The 24,553-nt window shown below is 32.6% G+C and overlaps 2 protein-coding genes across 3 annotated transcripts; both read left to right on the top strand.

Moving 5' to 3' along the window:
- Positions 1 to 333: 333 nt before the first annotated feature.
- Positions 334 to 3,285, top strand: LOC110824252 (uncharacterized). Its single transcript, XM_022054833.2, has 3 exons — positions 334 to 491; positions 670 to 724; positions 3,109 to 3,285. Exons 1-3 carry the CDS (start codon positions 410 to 412, stop codon positions 3,266 to 3,268), a joined length of 297 nt encoding a protein of 98 aa, XP_021910525.1. The 5' UTR covers positions 334 to 409; the 3' UTR covers positions 3,269 to 3,285.
- An 8,196-nt stretch (positions 3,286 to 11,481) lies between these two features.
- ATM2 (myosin 2) lies at positions 11,482 to 24,136 on the top strand. Of its 2 annotated transcripts, none has more exons than XM_088218879.1 (25): positions 11,482 to 11,615; positions 11,917 to 12,684; positions 13,036 to 13,137; positions 13,224 to 13,367; positions 13,465 to 13,615; positions 13,736 to 13,763; positions 13,857 to 14,025; positions 14,222 to 14,285; positions 14,425 to 14,438; positions 14,526 to 14,610; positions 15,363 to 15,466; positions 15,578 to 15,716; positions 16,280 to 16,398; positions 16,496 to 16,648; positions 16,734 to 16,823; positions 17,475 to 17,552; positions 17,850 to 18,008; positions 18,548 to 18,733; positions 19,159 to 19,364; positions 19,454 to 19,589; positions 21,191 to 21,320; positions 21,701 to 21,814; positions 21,897 to 22,012; positions 22,732 to 22,944; positions 23,422 to 24,136. In XM_088218879.1, exons 2-25 carry the CDS (start codon positions 12,181 to 12,183, stop codon positions 23,884 to 23,886), a joined length of 3,669 nt encoding a protein of 1,222 aa, XP_088075005.1. In that variant the 5' UTR covers positions 11,482 to 11,615; positions 11,917 to 12,180; the 3' UTR covers positions 23,887 to 24,136. The 2 variants fall into 2 exon arrangements, with proteins under 2 accessions (XP_088075005.1, XP_088075004.1); XM_088218878.1 differs by having other exon boundaries at positions 22,729 to 22,944.
- The last annotated feature ends 417 nt before the right edge of the window (positions 24,137 to 24,553 follow it).

Raw genomic sequence — 24,553 nt, 5'->3', positions numbered from 1 at the left:
GATCTAATTTTTTCCACATTCGTTTAAATGCTATCGCTTAATTTAACAATACTTAAAAATACAACAACATAAAAGAGCAAAGTAGTATTGGAGAAATTACTGATTATAAATGGTGCAATAGTCGGGTGAAGATTTGTTTCGAGTTTTGTTTAAGAATATTATTTGTGAATTTAATTAAAGTATTAAAAAAATATGATTATATCGTAAGAACGACACCGTTTTTAGCAATGCTCAAATCAACAGAGAGGCCCAAAGGGGGTGCTGATCGAAGTTGGGTTGATATGGGCTCTGAAGCTGAAACTAAGATTCCAAAGGCCGAAAGCGGATCTCCCACTTCGTATAAAATCCAATACTAGGGTTTTAGTATTGGATTCTTCTTTCCTCCCCCTGTTCTGAGTGTCTTCCAGCCATGGCGAAGAAACGAAACAAGAAGAGCAATGGTGCCGTTCGCATGGATTTCACCGAGCCCACCGTTTCGGATGTTCAGCAAGGTACACGTAGCTCTTTTGGTGTTCATTCATGTCGAAATTGTTTTATCTTCTGCGGTTCTGACTCTGTTTGGCCGGGGAGTTGAAAGCAGATTGAAGAAAATAAAAGAAGTTTTGATTATCCCCTTATTTTCATTGATTTGTTGCAGCTTATGTTTAACCATATATGTTCTGTATGCAGCTATGGACACGTCGGAGTCTGGAGCTTCGAAGTTAGATTCCAGTGCTCTCAACAGGTCAGTGTCGAAAAAGCTGAGTAACTCTTATTTATTCATCTTTATTTTCTGTTCTTACTTATTACCGCAAATGCCTCTCTTTTTGTGGCTAGCAAAAGGTCTATCAGGTCTCATTTTGTTCAGTTCAATTTTATTATTTATTCTTTTACTTATCGTATCAATCTTAATAGAATTATATCATAATTCAAATTTGAATAATTTCTGCTCCTTTGTTCTTTGGTCATTATTATTGGTGAATATCCATGTCTTATTGTTCCCAACCCTTGTGTTTGGGAGCCAAATTTTTGAGTAGGTGAAGGTATAATAAAGTATAGTGTCTGATAACAGGGCTCATATGAAGGGATATATTGTCATATTTAGCAAAATCTGACTTCAGTCTTTTCAACCAAACAATATAGGGGTAAAAGCTCTTCCTTATCTTCTTTATTATTTGGACTCCCAGGTAAGGGCTGGATTACTAGCCATATTTTACTACTGTACCTATCTAAACTTTGTAACTCCTACTATACTTTCTTCCTTAAACTTCATATGTTGTATTAAAAGTGTTAGCACAATGATTAGCCCCTCAAGTAAAAATCAAATATAAAATGAACTTTTAAATTTTGTTCACAAAGAACATTAGTGGAAAAGCAAAATTAAATGATAAAAAAGTAAAGTAAGAAAAAAGAAATTGATCACAAATTTGATTCCCAAATGACCTACATTGACTATTTTTAACTAGCACTAGTGAAGGATCTTAGTCCCTCCATTATACCTAAAAATTCTAAGTATCGTAGGGTTTACTACTACTACCAATATTTCTCAATCTCAAGAACTCTTTATTGAATAAACTGAACTTTCCTTTCAAAAGTAAGTTAACTAATATATTTATAGCAATGTCTAAATAACCTTTCCCAAATAGGATTAAATCAAGAAATATTGCTAGTAATATTTTTAGGAACTAGTTCTAGTAAGGAAATCATAAATTAAATCCCACACAATTAAATTCCTAATAAGATGAAACTACGATAATAATAAAGTTGTAATCTAGCCTTGCTATTACAATGATTTGTAGGTTAGCTAGAAACATAATTCTTAATTTTGTAAGAAAATCTGACCTGTAAATTCTTTGTAAATCTTTTGTACATGAGTGATGCCTCCTCGGCGCCTACACATTAATACATTTTCTATATTTTTATCTCAAAAATTTTTTTTTAGAAGGTCTTAATATCCATTCTCCAGAACATAGTCCAAATTCTTTTCCTTTCACTAAAAAAAGTGGTTATGAAAGATTTCTTTGCGACTGCTTCAACCCTTTCTGGGTATTACTTGCATCTCTTGTCGTCACTGTTTTGTGTGCTGAATCATTTTTTGTTGTCAATTAAATAGATTGAGTATTTGTCCTTTGATTGGAAATTTCTTCTTATAGCTGTTTATTGTGGAAACATATCATTGTGATTTAAAAAGTAGACAATAAAGAAATCTTACTTTAGATTGTTCACCTTAAAGTTAGGTTCTTATCTACCCATATCTCACAATGTTTAAACAAACTTTTTTAAAACTTCAGCTTGAGTATAACTTTGACTGTACTCGAAATCTTTGATCAAGCTGAACCTAAACTGATTGGTACCTGGCTTGGCTCGCAGCCTTCCCTAATTATAGACTTAGTGGAAACTTAAGTCCAGTGAATTAGTTGTGCCTGAACAAGTTAAGAGGACATAACATCGTTTTAGATTTAGTGGGTAACTAACTGATCCTTGGAACTGCTTCAACCTGTTCTGAGTATGATTTGTGTCTCTTCTTACTGTTTTATGTGCTGAATCAATATTTATGCTAGTAAATTGTCAAAGTTTTGTTGATTAATCGGAAATTTCTTCTTTTATCTGTTTATTTTAGAATCTTATATTTTAATCGGTAGACAATGAAAACATCCTACGTAGGATCATCCAACTTAAAGCTTAGCTAGCTGCTTTTGTATATCCATATCTCGTATCATTTATTCAAAACTTTGCTATTTCTATTCAATTCTGTATCGTAATTATGTCACATCAATCATAGTTTACATATTTGCTACCTAATTAGTTAACTTAGTTCTAATATTCGATTCTACAATGGTGAACAAATATTCTCACCTGTCAGGTAAGACATCACAAACTTATAATACCTGAATTGATGGAATTGGCTTGGAATTAGAATGTTATCTTTATTTCATTTATATTCTATTTGTATTCTTATCTTGACTCGTATTTCATGAGATTTGAAATTTAAATCAAAACTCATTCTTAGTTGTGTTTTCCTTTCTGGATTCACTTGCATTATTTTCTGTAAGTACATGCATTCCTTTTTTTTTTTTTTTTTTTCCTGCCATCAACTTATTTTGGATGTTGAATACATTTATGGAACAGAACTCAGAAGAAAGGAAGGCTGATGAAGAGAGCAAAGAATGTTAGGAAGTTGAAAGCCGTAGCCAAAGCCATATCTCAGAATGAAAAGATTGTTCAGAAACTTTCAAAGACTGTTCAGAAAGGGGAGAGAACTCAAGCTGCCAAGCTACTGTATGACTGAAGGGCAAGGAGACTTTGTTTGAAACAAATTTAGAATTCAAGTAAAATTCATTTGTAAATTTATATTCAGTTTAACTAAAATTATTATACAAATTCCATTAAAATGTGATAAAATTGGTAGAATTTAGATTGCTATATATCTTAATTTCGCATAAGATTTATACAAGTTTTAATGAATTTCTCATAATTTTTGTGTTCCAAACACAACCTTGGCAATCTTTTGTGTTAGAGTTGTAGTCTTTTTCTTTCTGAGTTACACCTTTGCTCCCCAGAGCCAAATTCTTGACAAGTCAAATGTAGGGTCGATGTAATTCTTGGCGATCCCTATATTTTCTTCTCCGCCGTAACTTCTCCATCTCTTCATCACTGCCACATTATTAAACACACTCTTAAGATGGGTTTGTGTTCGAGTCTCATTCAACTCACAGTGAAGCTCTACTTGTGTTTCATACTAACCCACTTTGATCTCCTTGATTATAAGAATTTAAGGTAGGTCATATTTGAAACAAACAAATCTAAATTATGACTCAAATAAACTTTTGTTCAATTATATGCCAATCTAGAAAGTGGGAAAGCTAGAAATCAAACCCAAAGTTTCGGCTGGTTGTGTTTAAAGGGATGTAATTGTCTGTTTACATGAACCAAATTGAAAAAGCCAATAGGTCCTGGTGAGGGGAAGGTGGGGTCTTGGAACCCAAATCATTAAGCTTCAAAGTTTTTAACACCCAAGAAATATGTTGATAAGTTTTCGACGTGTAAGGCATCAAGTAAATGCCAAACAAGAAAGTGGATTAGCTTACCCAAATTATTGTTTACCCAAAGCAGCTTTCCCCAACATTATTAATCCACACACCTAAGTTGGGTTCTTTCTTTTTGGCAATTAACTACTACATTTCTTATAGATTGGCCTCAATCACTCCGTTAGGTGTAATGTGTCTATATATACTTTTATATATATATATATATATGTATATGTATATGTTTATGTGCATATCATCACTTTCTTTCTCTTCTATTTGAGGTATAGTAAATTGGGTCACAAGGAAAACTATTACGGCTGGTTTTGAGTTATACATATACATATACATATATATATATATATATTTCAATTATGGTATTTCTTTAACTATAATTCTAAGCTAAAATTAAGGATTTTGGCCCACCAAGTAATTTTATATAAAACACTAAAAAATAGCTTTTAAGTTATTATAAAAATTCTAAATTATAATAAAATCAAATATAAACAAATAGACAAGGATGAGAAAATTAAGAATAATTTAAGCCCAAGATTCTCTAACTTGGTAAATACTCAAAGCTAAAACATTTAGAGATGTGAACTTGGTATTCTAGCCACTTTAGAACCAATAGATACACCCACACACACACACATAGATATATATATATATATATATATATATTATCTTTTTTGAGACATATACCAGGGAGTTTGTCAGAAACTCTTCTCAGTTTCCATGATGTTCAATGATTAAAGGTTGTCCCTAAGCACATGACTTTGCATTCATTTTTCACATTTTCACTATCAAACCACATTTTTGTATTATCCTAATAAAGAGCACTTAAGGTTTAATTAATAGTGTTACTTACAGTGACAGGTAAATAATTATTATTTTTTAATATATCCTATAAAAAGCTTTACAAAACTCTTATACGCATATATATATATATATATATACACACACACACACACATACATATTATAATGATGTGACACCCACAAAGCTAATGATGTGAGAATGTTAAAAATAATTTGAAACACAACATGCAATGATCATTTGACTGTAAAAATCCTTAATTCTTCAACTATATATAAATATATATATGTATATATATATATGTAGATTATATGTATGTGTTGCTTACGTTCATGAAAACTGGTGAAGTAATTATGTAATTCAAAGACAAACCCTTTGGGTGCATGTTATGTAAGGGTTTCCAATTTGGGAGACACCTTGATTATGGTTTACTAAGTTGCTTTAATTTGTTCCTAATCCATAATTTTAAAAAATTCTTTGAAACTTGGAATTCCATTGATTGGATAATACACTTTTTGTTACAAAATTATTTGGGTTAATGTGATTGACAGATTAAAAAACTAAAAAGAAAGTAAATTTGCCAATCTCAAAAGCTTTTCAATCACATGAGATTAAATTTTAGAATTTTTTTATAGATATTTAATTTTTAAATATTAAAAAATCTATAAATATATTATTACTATATATAAAAATATTATATATATATTTAAATAATAAAATATAAAAAAAATATTTAATTATAAAAAATTTGTGTCACTAACAATAAGAAACTATTATAGTACTAATGATTACTATAACAATTTCATAAACGGTAAAAATTATTAGTTACTTAATGTTGCTAAATTTAAGTTTTAAGCTAACTTGTTATAATAATTATGTTTAATAATTATTAAATATGCGTTAAATTTTTATTATTCAATTATCTTAATCACATACTTTGATAAAAAAAATATAAAATATTGTTTAATATAATGAGTGAAGTAAAAGATTATAAAAAATATAATTACATAAAAAGATTAAAAGGGATCATGAGAGAGAAAACTTAGTTTCCTTCTTTCTAAAAATATTTATCCATCCAAATTATTGTATTCGATTAATTTTTTCAAAAGACAATGTAAATTAAAAAAAAAAAATTCATATCGTCGTGGGTGAAAATCATATAGTTCGAGATTATTTATGTGTTAATATTTATGCAATTTAATTTATATAGTGAAAAAAATTATAACATTTATGACATATTATTAATCTAATAGTAAGCTTAATATTATGTGTTAAATATAGATAAAATTATTATAAAGATTAATATTTATTAAATAAATTTTTATAAATAATTTTATTTTTATTAATTTAAATAGACAGACGTTATCTTATTAAAAATAAAATTATTTTGATTAATATAAAATATTTAATATTTAAATTTATAAATAATTGATATTGAGTATAAAGCTTTGTAATTTTTTTAAATTATTATTTTTATTATTTGTTATTCAATTTTTAGTGAATTGGATTATAATATAATATTTTTTTAGTAAAAAATACATATATTTATTAATTAAATAATATATATTAATTGTAATAAAGTATAACTAATTTTTTATATATATTAATTGTAATAAAATATAAATAATTTTTAATTTTAATAAAATAATTTTTTATATATTTTTAATTAAAAAAAAAGGTGTTGTTACATCAATGCACGAAGTGCACATCACATTGACATTTGAAAATGAATAATTTCATACATACGTGAAGTATAAAATAGTCAATTGGTCAACCATTCATCTATACACACACACACACACACATATATATATATATGTATATATACACACACATACATATTATAATTTCAGGTTAATTATATACATTTCCTTACGTGAAAGGACTGCAAATATTTGATACCCATCAATTTCATTCACCTTCATTTTAAAGGCATGCTTTTACCCTAACTTTACATTTAATCTACATCATTATTTTCTTCACATAACATTAGATTTAGATTTTATTGTTAGAATTAAATTAAATTATATATGAAAATAAAACCGTAAATAAATATCACATTTAATAAACGTACTTAAATTTATAATGTAATAAATCTACACGTCCTGTAATAAATTTTTTAAATTAATACTTATCCTTTCAATTTCTTACATTCTCTATATTTACGGTAATAAAATATCATAATAAAAAAATTATACTATAATTTGAAGACTATAATAATTTATTTATAAATAAATTTTACTTGTAAATTTATTATATTTTTAATTTGACCAATCACAAAATTAAAAATTACAGATTTTATCTCTAAATATAAAATAAAACTCATATATTAATTTAATATATTGAGATTTAGTATACCATTAACCGTATCGGATCTGTTATAACTGTACATAATTAATATGATAGTATTTAATACACAATAATTTATAATATAAATTTATATTTTAAATTTAAAACTAAATATATTAATTTAAATAATTAAAAAAGTTAATGTATCGAAATTATTTAATTCAAATAATATAAAGTTTTTATTGTAAAATTAACAACTTAAATAACTAATAGGATTTGGTAGGTAATGAGATTTGTTCCAACTTTTACAAATTTCAAAATTGCAACTTTATTTGTTGACTTTTCCAATTCTGCCCCGTTTGCTTTTCCCCTTAATAAGCGGGGGCCACGTTACCGTTATGATTAATCTCCCTCCACTTATTTTATAAGTCTCCGGATTATGATTGGATTAAACTTAAATTACTCTTTTGCCCTTCCTTATAACGCTAAATGGAAATAAATGTAATTTAAATAAAATATTTCGTTAACCCCCATATCTTAATTAACAAATTTTAATAAAAAATAAATAAATAGATTGACGAAAAAAATATAGATATATAATATATGATTTTTTTATAAATTATCAGAAAATTAGAAATAATCTTAATATAAAAATAATAGTAAAATATACTTATTTTTCTACCAACCGATAACAATTCTTAATTATTGACGTTTTTAAATGTTTTCTTTCAAATGCTATTAAATTTTTTGATAATTTTTATATTTTAAAATTTAAATTTATTTATAATTTAATTTAACGTAAGAGAAAAAATAATAATAATATATATTTTTTTCTGAATGTTATATTCTTTTTTTAATTAAAATACTAATAGTTATATCTTTTTATAATAAGAGTTTATTTTTTATAAATTCAAAAAAAGACTATCTTTTTATAAGAGATTTTGTAAGTGTTTCTAATTTTATACAATATAAATATTAAGAATTATTAATTTAAAAATTAATTTAATTTTAATACATAAATATAACTTTAGACTATACAGAAAATTAATCGTAATGCCTATAAACATAATTTTTTAATTTTTTAATTTTAATTTAGTGTAAAAATGAAAGAAATTTGATAGATGATGAAACTGAAAATAATTTTGAAAAAAAAAGTGAAAATTCGGGTTATGCGAATATTTTTGAAAGAAAAAATTAGAAATCGGAGGGGTCAAAATATAATTTTAAAAAATCTTGCCACATAGGATACCCGGTCAGCAGCCCCCACGAACCAGACGCGCCGTGTGGCAGCGGACGCTGATGCAGTGCCACGCGGAGGAAGCCATGCAGGCGATCCGCATGCCCGCAATCGAACGGCTCAGATCCGTTCCCGCGTGCATGAACAGTCCGAATGCGCTCCCTCCTCAAATGCGATTGGACAGTCATATTTAAATACGATCGGATGACCCATATTAGATCGCGATGAACGGTCTAAATTAGATCGCAATAAACAGTTCAGATCCACTTCCTATTTAATTGCGATCGGATTGTCCATATCAAACGCAATGGACAGCCCAGATTAAAAGAGAATGAGTATAAATAATTCTTTTCACACCAAACTCTAACCCTACCTGCCAGTCGCCCTCGTCGGAAAAGAAGACTCAGTCGCCGGGACAGAGAGCCGCCACCACCCGCCGTCGCGCCGGAGCTACTTCTGATTGCCAAAAGAGGTAAAAAAAAAATGTTTTGCTCGGAATTCAATTTTAAACACTCCCATGGTCAAATCAGAGCAAAATGACCAGCCGATTAGCTGAAAATTGTGGACAAAGCCCGGTGGTGCCGCCACAGAGAATTTCACAAAACACTTCCGATGAGACCCTTCTGGATTTCCGTTCGGCAAAATTTTTCCACCATTTTGATCACCGTTTCTTTCTCTGCAGGTTGACCGGAGTAAAACACCTAATCGCAACGTGAACCGGATGAGCCGTCGCACCGGAGAGCCCTGCCGCTAGTGAGTTTCAATTTTTTGTATTTTTTTTGCTAACCGACGACCCTTAACGTATTTTCTCGCAAGGATTGATGCAAAATCAGCCGAATTCGGCTGAAAACGACTGAGAACAACCGATCCAAGGCAGACCACTGTCGTACCGAAATTTTAAAATTGGCCAAAATGGGCAATGAGAATGATTTTGGGTTTGTTTGAGACATTTGTAGGTACTTATAATGCGTTTTAATTTCCGAAAAAAAATTCAGGGAACTACTGGTGGTCCAGTCAATAGTTTAGCTTTTTTGGCATCAAATTGAGTAGAAATCTCTTACCATATTCTCTGTTATAAAATTACTAATGGAGTCAGAATCGAAAATTATCTACTGTTATTTTGTTAATTATTTTTACAGTTTAAATGCATGATAGTATCTTATTGATTAATTTTATAGATTTAAATACATATATTGTTTGATTTATGTGATTGCCATTGAATTTGAAAAATAGAGACTAAAGAAAAACGAAAAATTGTGTCATTAAGTGAATGGATGAAACAATAGCCTTAATGGATATCCTGAGAGATGGTTGACAGATCGGGTATAATAGAGAACTCTACCGTGAACGTTGTCTCATACCGGACGGAGTATCGAAACTTGGTAATTTGACTCTCATACCATACGGGGTATGGGGACGACCCGCAATTGAGAATGTTAAAAGAAATGATTCACGCGTAGCTAAGACATCCTTATGAACCCCCATGGATACCAGCAAGCTGATAAAAAAAAGGCAATTGTTGTTTTGATGATTTAAATATAAAAGTATAATACGTGCTATGTTGCCGATTATATATGAAATTATGATATGTATAATGTTATTATTTTCATATGTTGTTTATAAATCTCACTGCGGTAAGTGGATGGTAAATAGTTTTATTATTGATAAATGAATTTGCTTAATTAAGTGCTCTATATTAGTTGTTTTGATTTTCTACTAACTTTTTTTCTTGTATCGGTGAGTTGACGTGATATTCTTATGAAGTAATGTAACTTATTTCTTATTTAATAATTTCATATCAAGAGAATTAGGATCCAGAACTCGATCCACAAGAGGGATGCGAGTAAGATGCTAATTTTATTTATTTTCTACTTTTTTTTTTGTTTTTTTTTTAAAAAAAGTAATTCCCGTAGTATTATTTGATACTTTAAGTTATTACGTAAAAAATGTAAATTATAACCATTTATTTCGTTTTTGTACTTAAATTATCATTTTTTTTAAAAATTTTCAGAATCGTTACATTAATTTTTTAAAAGGGTATTTGGTGGGTAAGGGTGAGTTTTATTCTACTTATACTTCCCTCCCATACGTCACATTCAACAAATTTTTTGACTTTAGAATATTTTATTTTACAACATACTATTAATATATATATATTTTTTTATAAAAAAATATGTACCTAAATTTAAATTTCAATATCAAATTTAAATATGCTTCAAATGTCAAATTTAATTCAAGAAAAATTTCATCAATCATCGTCGACACGTTGCATCAAGCTACAAGAGCCACCAATATTTTGATGATGAAAATAAAATGACAATTATATACCCTTAGTTTTCAAGTCATTCACAAGCATATATATATATATATATATGTTACGAATTTTCTTCTATAATAATTAAAAAAAAACATTTGAATAATTAATATGACGTCATTATTAAGAGGGACCGTTTTATAAGGTGACATAAAACCATGACCCAATAAATATAAAATTTATATATAAACATACACTTATTCTAAAATTTATGAAAATCTAATATAGATTTTATGAAAATCTTGAAGTTATAATTATAATCTAATAAAAGAAAAAAGCAATCATGTGAAGTAAATAATATACCTTAATTTGTCAGATGTAAATTTCAAAATTAATTTTCAATAAAATCAACAGAAAATAAAAGAGGAAATCAGAGTTAATTAATTAATTAATTAATTAAAATGTATAAATTTAGAAAATTTAATGATTAAGGATTTATAATGACGTCAGGGTCAAGGGGTAAAAGCGTAAATTTAACCCAAAAACACCGGGCTAAAACACGTTGGGAGTCCAAACATTACCTGTATAATCAGACCAGACAGCAAAGAAATTATTTCTATTTTTCGAAAATCTTTAAGTATCTTTTTACCGGATACAAATCTTAAACCGTTTCTTTCTCTGCACAGACAAAACTCAGAAGAACCCTACCAGATAATAATAATAATAATAATAATAATTATTTTTTAAAATTTAAATTTGAATTTCTGATAAAAGCTTAAAGCAACAGCAAGCAAAAAAAAAAAAAAAAAAAAAAAAAAAAAAAAAAAAAAAAAAAAGGAAAGAAAGAAGGAAAGAAGGCAGCCAACAGCAATATTATCGAAGTAAGCTTCTTCCTTTACAGAAGATAAATTGATGAGTTTTGGTTTTTGGAAGAAGAGAAAATAGTAAGGTTTTACAGGTTTTTAAAAAGAGAAACCTTGACAGCTTTTTTCCTTCACTTTTCTCTCTGTTACCTGTAAGTAATGGTTTGTTTCTCAACAAACTTATTAACCTCGTAACTTCTGCTTTAATTTTTTTTTGTTTGGGCTCGTTTTTTTGGTTCTGTTTTTTGCTTCAGTAGGTGGGAATTCTCGGGCGAATGTCCTTTTTGTTGAAAATGCAGTTTAAATGTTCGTGGTTTAATTTTTTCGATATTGAAGTTGTTTTTAATACGGAAAAAACAGAATGCGTTTTATGATATTCGAAGAATTTCGACCTCAAAATCTGATGCTCAGTTATGGAATTTTGATCTACATAGGGGTTTTCTTCATGCGCAGGGTTCGATGAGATGAAGCGTTGGCAAGGGTGAGGGGGGGTTTCAGTTTGGGGGAAGAGGAAGTTGAGTTCAAGAGGAGATTTTTCTTTTTGGAGTTTTGGAACTTTTTGTTTGAATTAGGGTATCTTTGAAGCTCCGTTTTTGTGAAATGCTATCGTTGAAAAGGTAGAGGGAATTGAGTTTGATTGAACAGGTTTCGGTTGTAATTGTGAAAAGTACTGGTGTTTTTGGTTTTCATTTTTTTTTTCCCCTTAGATTTTAAACGATGATGTTATCGGCATCACCAACAACGCTGGCGAGGAGCTCGCTGGAGGAGATGCTGGACTCGCTGCGGAGGCGAGATGAGTGCGAGAAGCCGAAAGACTTGCCGCCGGCGCTTCCAGCTCGGCCGACGTCGAAGGCGCGGCTTCCTTCGGCACGCCGCTCGCTCCCGGCGGGCTTCGGGCTCGGAGATAACATAGACAACAACGCCGGGGTAAACGGCAGCAACAATATCGTTGCTGTCGAGACCGAAATGAAATTGAAGGAGGAGGGGAAAAGAAAAGAGAGGGTTTTGGGAGGGAAGAGGAATAGCTTCGGAAGCAAGAAAATGAGGACGGGGCAGAGTGGGGAGTGCCCGTATGTTGCGGATGCAGCAGCATCGGAGGCAGTAGAGGAGAGGAAGAGTGAGGGTCTGGCAACTGCTGCGGTGGTTAATTCAGCAAAGGCAACGGCGGATAAAATTGGAGAATCAGAGTGGAATGATAACATTGGATATTTCATCAAGAAGGTAATAACGCGGAATCGACTACTTATTATTTTCCTTTATTGTAGTATTCTGAGTGACTGGGAAATGTTTTAGCGCCATTGTCTCTTTTATTTCTCAAGTGGCGAACAAGAAAATTTTCTTAATTTGATTTTTACGGAGAGGTTAAGGGTTTTAATTTAACGACTTTATGCTTCTCTAAGCTTGTGTAGCCTGGACAATTGGATCTTAGTATTGATTGAAATTAGGAATGGGGAATTGATTTCACACAGACGACTACTTACTATCTTTCCTTATTTCTATCATCATTGACCATGGTCTACCTGGGTGTTTTATTTCTGAAATAGCTCTGATTTTAGTAGTATCTGCTCCCAGAAACTCCGTGTTTGGTGTCGGGTTCCTAACCGACAGTGGGAATCAGGAATAATACAATCAACTTCTGGGGAGGAAGCTTTTGTTTCACTGTCCGATGGAACTGTAAGTTCAACAAACTCGGGCCTTGGTTATTTTGTCGTGGGTAAGCTGTTGGTTGTACCAGTAGTTATGATGTGTTGTTACCATAGGTTGTGAAGGTGTCTGCCGGGGAGCTTTTACCTGCAAACCCAGAAATTCTTGAAGGTGTTGAAGATCTTATACAGCTTAGTTATCTGAATGAACCATCTGTTCTTCATAATCTTCAGAGAAGATATTCTCAGGATATGATTTATGTAAGTATTACATAAAGACTTTTCCCTTATATTTGTTAGCCAGGTGCATCCCTCTGTTATGCTATTTCTTGACTGGTTCTTATGTCTATCTGTATAGAGTAAAGCAGGCCCAGTTTTGGTTGCAGTCAATCCGTTCAAAAATGTCCATATATATGGAAATGATTTTATTACAGCTTATAGGCAGAAAGCCATTGACAGCCCTCATGTTTATGCTATAGCAGACACGGCTTACAATGAAATGATGAGAGGTGAATGGAAACCTGTTATCTTTCGATTCTACTTCATGAACTTATAAAATACTTAGGTTACCTGGTGCCTAACTATCTTCCCTGACACTCTTTCTTTTTACTGTCATTATCACTTTACAGATGGAGTGAATCAGTCCATAATCATCAGGTCTGTTGCGCTTATAATTTTAAGAAATTTCTCTTTTATTATTGTTTAAGCTTTTTTTCTAATTTCACTCTATTTTTTAATTGCTGTTTACAGTGGGGAAAGTGGAGCAGGGAAAACTGAGACAGCTAAATTTGCTATGCAGTATTTAGCTGCTCTGGGTGGTGGTAGTTGTGGGATAGAATATGAAATTCTTATGACAAATTGTATACTTGAAGCATTTGGAAATGCAAAGACATCGAGAAATGACAACTCTAGTCGATTTGTAAGTTTCTCATTTTACCCTTCTCTTGCCAATGGAAGCTAGTTCCAGGTTTGCTTTATTTCCTAGCTCCAGCAATATTTTTGGGTTCATCATAATTTTCTTAGTGACGAGTGATTCCATTTCTTTCCTACCAATATATAATAAGTTTTTTTATTGAGTTGTGTGATTCTTTACAAATTTATTAAAATATGTGCAGGGGAAATTGATTGAAATTCATTTTAGCACATCGGGAAAGATTTGTGGTGCTCAAATCCAAACCTGTAAGGCTGTTTCTTTTAATTCAAGTTATGCTAAACTCTTTTATTACATGGTGTCTTTCTAACTGTAGTAATTGACTTGATTCTCTTTCACGAATTCATGGTTATGTCCAACCTCAATTCTCCATATGATTGTGGATAGTTCTGCTAGAGAAGGTAACTTTCTTCCCATCTAAACTTTAGTTTGAGACCTCAGTTATATCAACTGCTGCTGCTAAACTAGTCATATCTGATTTTGAGTAGTCGAGAGTGGTTCAGCTGTCAAATGGTGAAAGATCATATCATATCTTCTATCAACTTTGCGCTGGTGCTTCATCAATTCTTAAAGGTATAATTTTTCTTTACAATATTAATAAAAAACATTGAAGTTTCTTAATGTTTTGGATGATGTAAGATGACTGCATGCTGATCCATGTTCAACGTGGATGGTAGTGACAACTAATAGGATAACTTACTGAGGAGTAGCATAAGGTATCCCATTAGCAACAATGTAGAGAGGGGCAAGGGTTCTGGCCTGTGAAGGTGTGTGTGTGGATGCACTCGAGCAAGTCTCGTCAAAATATGGACTTTTAGTCTTCTGTCATTCCATAGCATTGAAAGTCTCTAAGCTATTGAAAGCTAGTCAACTACATGCCTACTGGTGCACAAAATTAGATAATTCGACCTGCCAGTTTGATGTTAAACCCTGAACTGACCTGTCATATGTTTCATATGGTGACATGGTGTAAGGTTAAATTAGATGACTGATGAAATTTGCGCGACACCTGGAACCATTTATCTTGCTAATCCACAAGTTAAGATATATTAATGTGTTGAAATAGGGCACACTTTCTGATGAACCAGGGATCATAGTTCTCTAGGATTTCTAATTGTTTCTTCGATTATCTTGATATGGTAATATCTTCTTAATGATTTTCTAATTGTTTCTCCTGATAATCTTGATATGTTATGGTAATACCTTATTAATGATCTATTATTTTTTTTATTCAAGCTACATGACATAGTTGTAGGCATTTTTCCCTAAAATTATGAAGAATATTTCTCCTACAGTGGAAATCAATTCGCTTCTTTAAAATGCAGAGAGATTGAAGCTTAAAAAGGCTAGTGAGTACAACTATCTTAACCAGGGTGATTGCTTGGCAATTGATGGTGTTGATGATGCTCAAAAATTTCACAAGCTTATGGTAATTCAAAGGAGTAGATTGCATTTTCATCTTTTCCCCTCTTGACTTGTTTTCTGCCTTCAAGTATAAGTTTCATCGGTTTTCACTTATTTTTTTTTTTATATTTCACAGGAAGCCTTTGACATTGTGCAAATTTGCAAAGAAGATCAAGAGCATGCTTTTGAGATGCTTGCTGCGGTGTTGTGGCTCGGAAATATATCATTTAATGTGATTGACAATGAAAATCATGTGGAGGTGTTAGCTGATGAAGGTGAGACCAATAATAAGCTAATTTAAGCGTCAATCAACCTATTAGCATGAAAGTTCCTAATCAGAGTGGGATATGTTATTTATTCCAGTTGTTTCTTTTTATTCTCAAGATCAGTGTGGTTACTTGGAATCAACCTTTTGGTAACTTTTGTGGATCTGCTTGGTAGGACAAATATTTCATGAAAAAAAAAACATTGGTAGGACGAGGCTGGGTTTGCACTTCAAAAATAGACGATCAATAGAAAAAAAAGAAAAAAAGGAAATAAAAAGGAATACTTGGTATAAGGTTACAATAATGATTTTATGTTCAATATGTTTTCGTCAATTCTATTTATGTCAACTTCTTGCCATAGATACTAAAACAGTAGATTCGTGTCAATTTCTTGCAATAAATATAGAAAAATTAAGACCATCTTTTTTCTCTATTGTCATCATTTGTTTCTGTGTAGCATGCTAAATTGTTCAAGTCCTCTGTGTACTTGTATCAAGGTTAACTTGTTAAAAAATTATGAAATTAGAGAAATTCTTATATGACTGCTGATTGTTGATTGTTTCTTTTGGCAGCTGTAACCAATTCTGCCACGTTGATGGGCTGCAGTGTTCAGGAGCTAATGCTAGCTTTATCTACCCATTACATCCAAGCTGGCAAAGATAGTATTGCCAAGACCTTGACATTGCGGCAGGTTTTCCTCATACTTGAGAACTTATTCTTCCCAAATATCTTAGGTGACTCATATTAACTTAGTCATTGTGATTTTCAAACTACTGAGTGTTTTGCAGGCAGTTGACACAAGGGATGCATTGGCTAAATTTATATATGCAAGCTTGTTTGATTGGCTCGTGGAACAGATCAATAAGTCACTTGAAGTGGGCAAACAGTGTACAGGGAGATCCATAAGCATCCTTGATATTTATGGGTTTGAATCATTCAAGGTATGCAATTTCTGTTTATATCTTTAGACACTCTTCATAGCTGTTTAATTTTATTCCTTGATTATACATTTTCTTCCATTGGCAGAAAAATAGCTTCGAACAGTTTTGTATAAATTATGCAAATGAGAGACTGCAGCAGCACTTCAATCGACATTTATTTAAACTTGAACAGGAGGTGAGCAATTAAGTCTCTTGTAGCATTATATTCTGGTTCTTTAGTCAGGCCCCACTTTTTTCTTTTCCAATGTAAAAGAGCCTTGAAGAAATTTATGCACATGGACACGCACACGCACATGCAGACACATTTACTATATCAAAATTAAATGTTCGTTTAGTTAGTGTCTTCTACACTGTCACGCAACTTTCCATTCTTCTTCTCATATATTAGTGGAATTAATATGCCAACGATTTAGCAAAACCTGAACTGCAGAATTGCAAATATGAAGAATACATCGCCAATTAGAATGTCTCCAATTAGGATATCTGACCCTCTTATATAAGATCCGAATAGTATTCTTATCCACTCTATAATATTTATTATGAGGTGAGAACCTTCTTATATAAGATCCAAATAGTATTCTTATCCATTATACAATATTTATTATGCTGACTCTTTCTTTTATCAGTTTGCTGGAGACATGTTTCCCTATTAAAAAGGAAATAAAAGGGGAGACCCTGATATCCTAGTCTGAGTTGATCTCCATTTTTTTTATTGATATCAACGTCATGGTCTCTGGATGTGTTTTTTCTTGGACTGCTTGTGGAACTTATTGTTATTATTTTTGTTTCTTTTATGGTATTTTCACAATTTACACATTTTTTCCAGGATTATGAATTGGATGGAATTGATTGGACCAAAGTTGATTTTGAAGACAATCAAGAGTGTTTGGATCTATTTGAGAAGGTAATTCAGTGGTTTAACTCTTCTCTGCCTTCCTCAATACTTTTCTGTATTTGTTTTGACAGGTTATATGTTCCTTAAAATTATGTGCTTGGATGGAATTGATTGGACCAAAGTTGATTTTGAAGACAACCAAGGGTGTTTCAGTCTATTATATTTTTTTATATAATGTGGGACAGGGGATAAGGGGAGATGCAATGCTCATTTTCTTTAAATTTCTATCATCATTGAAACTAGAACTTTCACAGTTTCTATTATGGTTGATGCAGCCATGTACTTTACCACATGTTGTTTGTGCAGAAACCTTTAGGCCTACTCTCCTTGTTGGATGAAGAATCGAATTTCCCCAGGGCAACTGATTTGACTTTTGCCAACAAACTTAAGCAGCACCTGAACGCTAATCCTTGCTTTCAAGGAGAGAGAGGCAGGGCCTTCAGGATTCATCATTATGCTGGAGAGGTTAGTTTTTGAGGCAATAGCAGACATTTTAGATGGCGTAATATGCAGTGTCATAGAATATGTCCCGGTCTTTTATTTGGTTTCCCCCACCCTTAGTTCTTGCGATCAATTTTCACCAGTAACCAAACATGTGTGGAAAGAGCCAGAGATAATACAAATCATATGTAACCTACTTATATATCATTTTTCACATTCTTTCCTTATAGAAATTTGTTTAACCAAATATCAAAAGTTTGTCTTCTATAAAAAAGAATCAGTTCTTAATTATATGCTGATAACTGGTTCACTTCCAAACAATTCTAGAAACAAAGTCAGATCTGCAGCATTTTTGTCATATCAAAAGCAATGGCGAGTTTTAGATCATAACACTGGGATTTATTTTCTGAAAGATTGAAAAATTGACTTGAGTAGATGGTTCTGTTATGTTGCGTTTCTGTATTAGTAGAGTTATTATGGTATATTATCTGCAATATTCAAGACTTCTAACCATGTAGGGTTTTGAACTTCTTTTGACTCTATATATCTCAATTTATTAACAGGTTCTGTATGATACAAATGGCTTTCTGGAGAAGAACCGAGATCCACTGAACTCTGGCGTCATCCGTCTCCTAACGTCATGCAATTGCCAGTTATCACAACTGTTTGCCAGCAAAATGCTTAAGCAATCCCAGAAACCAGCAAATATGTCAGACTCTCCAAATCGAAGTGTTGGTACAAAGTTTAAGGTAGCATCTGTTATTCTTTTCATTTGCATGTTTTGCTTCTATTTTGTTTTATTATGTACTAACGTTATATGATTTATTGATGATTAGAATGTCACTAAAGTTAATTAAGGGTTTGAATAGTTACTTGTTGGGTCAATGTTAGTAGCATTTTCTTTTGTTTGATGAAGTCCTTATGTTGCTTGTGGCAGACAAATGTCTAATAATTTGATAAAATATATACAATATTTCCTTTCTTCTTGAAACTATTATCTCATCAAAGATTAGAGTGAATTCTTTGAGGCCTTGCTGATTGGTTTGTTTATAGGAAGTTTACTGTTTTCTCTTTATTCTGCAGCTTGCTATGGTGCTTTATGATCACATGTTCTTCTGATAGAAACCTTTGAAAAATATGTTTTGCTAAACTTTAATTTGCTGCTTGCTTTTAGGGCCAACTCTTCAAGTTAATGAACCAGTTGGAGACCACTACTCCTCACTTCATTCGCTGTATAAAGCCAAACACCAAGCAGCTTCCTGACACGTATGAAGAGGACCTCGTCTTACAACAGCTTAGATGTTGCGGCATACTGGAGGTTGTCAGAATCTCAAGATCAGGATACCCTACTAGAATGACACACCAAGAGTTTGCAGGAAGGTAGCAATTGCAATCCCAGTATTGATTCTTATTATTTATTCGTTAGGAATTCTTATCTAATTCTTTATGTGTACTTGCTTGCATATTAGGTACGGATTCCTACTTGGGGAGAATAGTGTATCTCAGGATCCTTTAAGTATGTCAGTTGCCATTCTGCAAGAATTTAATGTCCCCCCTGAAATGTACCAAGTTGGTTATACAAAGTTGTATCTCCGAACAGGGCAGGTAAGTTTCTTCAATTAGCATTAGAAGTTGTAGCAGCATGGTAGTAATGTACTGATGCTTGTTATATGTGATCTTTTGCATTCTATTATAAGTAAAAACTGCTGCTTAAAGTTTTATGGCAAATTTGCCAATAGTAAGTCTCCTGAAATCACAAAAGGATCTTCATTGAAGGCCAGTAAACAATTGAGATCACTCCCGCTCTGAAATATGCCTTTGATTTTGGAATAAGTTATTCTCATTAATCATATTTTCATTTAAAATGGCAGAGATGTAAAACAAGAAATATGTGACAATCCAGAAATTCTAAAAGGAGCTGAATATCTGGTTTTGAGAGCTGAACCTAATAACTTTGCCTCTACACCACTGCGTTTGTTGATAAGTGACTTTCTCTGATATAAAAAGAGAATGACAGGAAAGGCACCAGGAGAGTGTCACCCAAATATATTCACAAAGGTCAGATGTCAAAAAATCAATAAACATTCCCAAGTCCTTATCATAAAATTGGGCTCCTTCACAATAAGCTCAAAGAATGGAACCAAATATATCTACTTCTGTCAAAATAAGAGCTAACGCCTTTAAGAGCTCCTTTTGTTCCTCTCTTTCCAGATAGCCCAGAGAATAGTTGAAGGGATAAGCTTACAAGCTTTTCTCCTGGATTTCAAAATTTTAACCCCCCCCCTGGTCGCAAGCGCAAAGTTCATCCATCACAAATCCAGAAACAACCCGAGATTTAGGAGACTTCCCAAAACCTTCTAGCCTCCAAGTACCCAAGAAGGAGATAATTGGGGGATTCATACTCTTTGAGGCACAAAGGGCAACCAGTTACAATAAGTTTGCCTCCTATCCCTTTCTAAGATTGTGAATATAGTGAGAATTCTTCCCAAGATGCTTCCCAATTGAAGAAAACACTATGGATAGGTGCTTTCCTTGTTCAAGTCTATTTCCAAAAATTTCGAAGTCTACCATCTTGAGAGAGCAGATTGATGTATAAAATTTTATCTTGAACTACTACTTTGATAATGGACCAGACGAGCAATCTTCTCTAAAAAGGTCCATGTGCCCTCCAAAAACTTGCCTTTGGTATTGTGCTTTGCCCGAATCAACTCCCATCAAAGGTGACCCTTTTAAGTTTTTGGTCAGGTAACTTAATTCTTTTCCTCTTCATGGTTCTTTGCTCTTCTAAATAGTTGCTTTTGGGCTACCAAGAGTGTGGTCTAGGAGTTTTAGAAAACACGAAGCAAATGAAGAAAAAAGTAGAGATTTTAAAGAAATTGATAGAACAACCATTTCGGTTGTTATCCTATTTAATTTTTTGCCTGTAATTTCTATATATGTTTGAATGGTAGGTTTTTGTATTTAGGTCCATACTTCTATAGGAAGTAGGTGGTTGCCATTTTGGAACCAAAGCACTAGCTGACCACAAAGTCACTGGAGTAGTCCTACTTATTTTATGTTCGGAAATGAAAGCATAGTTTATCAATTGGACTGGAAGAAATATAATTTCATATCCTTGCATCATGTCTTTTTGCAGTTAGTTTGTTATATGAAAGAACATTGTCATTTAATTCATGTGCGACTCTGTCATGTCTTGGACTTTGTAGATTGGTGCGTTGGAGTATAGGAGGAAACAAGGTCTGGATGGCATAGTTGGGATTCAAAAATGCTTCCGTGGTCACCATGCCCGTAATTATTTCTATGAACTCAAGAAAGGAGCAACAACACTACAATCATGTAATGAATGCTTTTTCTCCCCAGATATTTATTACCTTGTTTTTCTTTTCCAAAAAAGAAAGTATACTTCTCTGGCTCAATCTTATTGTTGCCTCTTTTTATGATCATTGTTTGTGTTATTCCTTATAATTTGGCCCATCTTCTGAGAGGTTCTTTAGGTCTTTTCTGGCTGATTCTTTTTTTTCACACACCAAAAAGAAAAAAAGGAAAACTGGAAAGATTATAGTCCTTACAGAACTTAATGCCTTCAAGTATTTCTTTATATATTTTGATTTTTCTGTAACCTATCTTAAATGATTTAACAATTTCTTGAGAGATATTTAAGTTGGCAAATTTCAAACTTATGATTCGCTTGTTTGATAAATTATTCCATAATGCAGTTATCCGAGGTGAAAATGCCCGAAGAAAATGGAAAATTGACGCCAAGATGCTTCCAGCTGCTTCCCCTCAAATGCTTGATGAACAGCTGACAGCAATCATATTTTTGCAGTCTGGTAAAAGTCTGATCTTGCTCGCGGTACACTTGTGCCTTCCTAAATTGGATTCATTTTATGTATGCTTGTTTTCCTTTTGCAGTTATTCGTGGCTGGTTGGTTCGGAGAAATATAACTAAGATGCATCATTCGAAGCAGTTAATCAGTGAGAATGTAAAACCAAAGTCTAAGCCAGGCAGGAGGATATCAGATGTCAAGGTATTACTTATAATGGCATGTTGCCATTTGCCTAAAAAATGTGGAACCTTAACAGAGGCTAAGCAGCAGTTTTATAAAGTCTTAGTTCTCAGTTGCTCCATATTTTACTGTAGTCACTAGTTTTATAAATAGAGCTACTCCTGCACCCATGGCAACGTGAGTTGATTGGCATTGCAGCTTTCTCTTCCTCATTGCTGCACTTTCTTAAACAGCTTAATCCTGCGCTGCCCCAGTTTATTCTGATAAATGTTATTCTTGGGTAGGATATATATACTTTGTCATAGTGTTAAAATTGGATTGAGGAACCTACCAGACTTTTTCCTTCTACAATAGTAGGGAAGCTTCTAGGCACTCGAGAGAAAGTGGCAGTTTTGGTAATGTAAAGATCATGGTTCTTAATGAAATAATTGGTCAATACTCACGTTGAAACTGAAACCCTGGCTATTAGACCTACATGAAATAGATCCTTCTGTCCAAGAATAAGATTATACACAATCTTTTGGACTTTGAAGCAGCCATCAGATGTAAGAAATATTTGCATGAATTTCTGGATGAGTGTGATTATGATAATAATAAGATATAAACAATCTTTTGAACTTTGGAGCAGCCATTATATGTAAGTATGATTGTGCTAGAATTTGTGAATGAACAAATGATGTATTTTTGCCCTTATTTTGAGCAAGCAGAAAGAATTAATATTGCCTTCTCTTTTCAAGCAGGACATACCCCAAGAGCGGGACAAGGTTCCATCTTCAATTGTAGCTGAGCTTCAAATGCGGGTGCTTAAAGCGGAAGCAACTTTGGGAGAAAAGGAAGAGGAAAACTGTGCGTTGCGAGAGCAACTGCAACAATTTGAGACAAGATGGTCAGAATATGAGGCAAAGATGAAATCAATGGAGGAGATGTGGCAAAAGCAGATGTCATCTTTGCAAGTGAGTTTTTTGTATCAACATGCAAATATAACTGATGATATATTTACGTACTTATGATTGTTGTTGATTAATAAAAAAGTACTCTAGTTTTAGTATATATTATATGATTGTGGGTAAAGTTGATCAGTCGACTTTGTTGTACGTTTAATTCCTATTAATTTCTTAATTCCTCTTAGATTTTAGATTATTGTTAATATGGAGAACTACAACATAATTTTTATGGGGAACTTAATGCCTTGTGGAACAGCTTGTATAGAGTTAATGGATTCTTATCTTTCCTTTGATTCTTCATAAGTGGCATAATATATCATTCTATAATGCTCTATTGGTCAGTTTAATGTATCTATTTGGAGCAAACCTAACTTAAGAGTGATTCTTAGGACCATATTCTAACCAATCAATTTGACTTTAGTGACTTGAGTTGATTAGTTAATACTCATCAGATATCTAATATCTTAAATTGAAACTCTCATTCAGATGAGTCTAGCTGCTGCCAGAAAGAGTCTTGCTGCGGACAACACTGCAGGTCAACCCGGAAAACTAGAGACCTCATCTCCTTACTGTTACGATTCTGAAGATCTTGGGGCAACTCCTGGGGGAAGCACACCACAGAACTTCTGTAATGCCATTCTTGATGCTAGAGCAGTGAGGGAGAGTAATGGTAGTATGAATGCGGTTAACCATCTGGCAAAGGAATTTGATATGCGGAGACAAATATTTGATGATGATGCAAAGTCCCTAGGTGGGGTAAAAACAGCACATTCAGGGCCCATCATGAACCCTGATGAAGAACTTAGGAAGTTGAAACTGAGATTTGAGGTATGGAAGAAAGATTACAAGACAAGATTGAGGGAGACAAAGGCAAGAATCCATAAACTCGGGCATCAAGAAGGTGATAGAAGCCGTAGGAAGTGGTGGGAGAAGATAAGCTCAAGAGCATAGTGTTTCCATATAGCTGATAATTTCTGTGTTAGACAAAGATGGGGCTTCTATCATGTGAGAAATGTCAAGTGGGTGAAAATCTATCTTGTGTATCTACCATTTTTCACTTTTTGGTGGGTGGACTCATGTGCATAGCTAAATAGGGATATTCTTAGTTAGAGATTCCAGGTCCTCTAGGTTGTGTATATTCTGCTATCAAATGTAATGTCAGGACACCAAATATGAATGAAAGATGTTCATATTGCTAAAATCTTTTTCTCCTTTAGGTTTCCTCGTTATATTATTTTTTTTCCCTATATTTTCCTTCCTGTTATGTTGATCATGAGGAAAAAAAGAAAACATAATTTCCTGTAACTAGACGTGCTCTTGAATCCTGGTAATGGCATACTGCTCCAATCCAGTGTAATCTTGGGATCCCAAATTGACTGGAGCATTTGGTGATTTTGGTATTGTCACCGGACTCGTGAGTAATCTCGAGACTGAACATCGTCTTTAGGATCTCAGCATGATCCAGGTCCTGGAACCTAGGTGTTTTCATGAGACTCTGAAGTTGTTCTAGGACTCAAGTTAGCCTATAAGCAGGATTTGTCAGGAATCTCAATGACATTCATGATATACATTTGTGGATTAATTAATTAACTAAAACAGGTCTCTAATTTGTTTTGTT

Source organism: Carica papaya, chromosome 4 (assembly GCF_054855325.1).
Source record: "Carica papaya isolate Zhongbai chromosome 4, ASM5485532v1, whole genome shotgun sequence".
Lineage (NCBI taxonomy): Eukaryota > Viridiplantae > Streptophyta > Magnoliopsida > Brassicales > Caricaceae > Carica > Carica papaya.
The sequence above is the reverse complement of the archived record's forward strand: the minus strand, read 5'-3'. Positions and strand labels throughout refer to the sequence as shown.

Coding starts and splice junctions, on each gene's coding strand:
- LOC110824252 (XM_022054833.2), top strand. CDS start 410: ATGGCGAAGAAACGAAACAAGAAGAGCAATGGTGCCGTTCGCATGGAT. Junction 492..669: donor CGTTTCGGATGTTCAGCAAG/GTACACGTAGCT, acceptor TTCTGTATGCAG/CTATGGACACGTCGGAGTCT. Junction 725..3,108: donor GATTCCAGTGCTCTCAACAG/GTCAGTGTCGAA, acceptor TTTATGGAACAG/AACTCAGAAGAAAGGAAGGC.
- ATM2 (XM_088218878.1), top strand. CDS start 12,181: ATGATGTTATCGGCATCACCAACAACGCTGGCGAGGAGCTCGCTGGAG. Junction 13,764..13,856: donor AATCAGTCCATAATCATCAG/GTCTGTTGCGCT, acceptor TGCTGTTTACAG/TGGGGAAAGTGGAGCAGGGA. Junction 22,945..23,421: donor AGCAGATGTCATCTTTGCAA/GTGAGTTTTTTG, acceptor ACTCTCATTCAG/ATGAGTCTAGCTGCTGCCAG.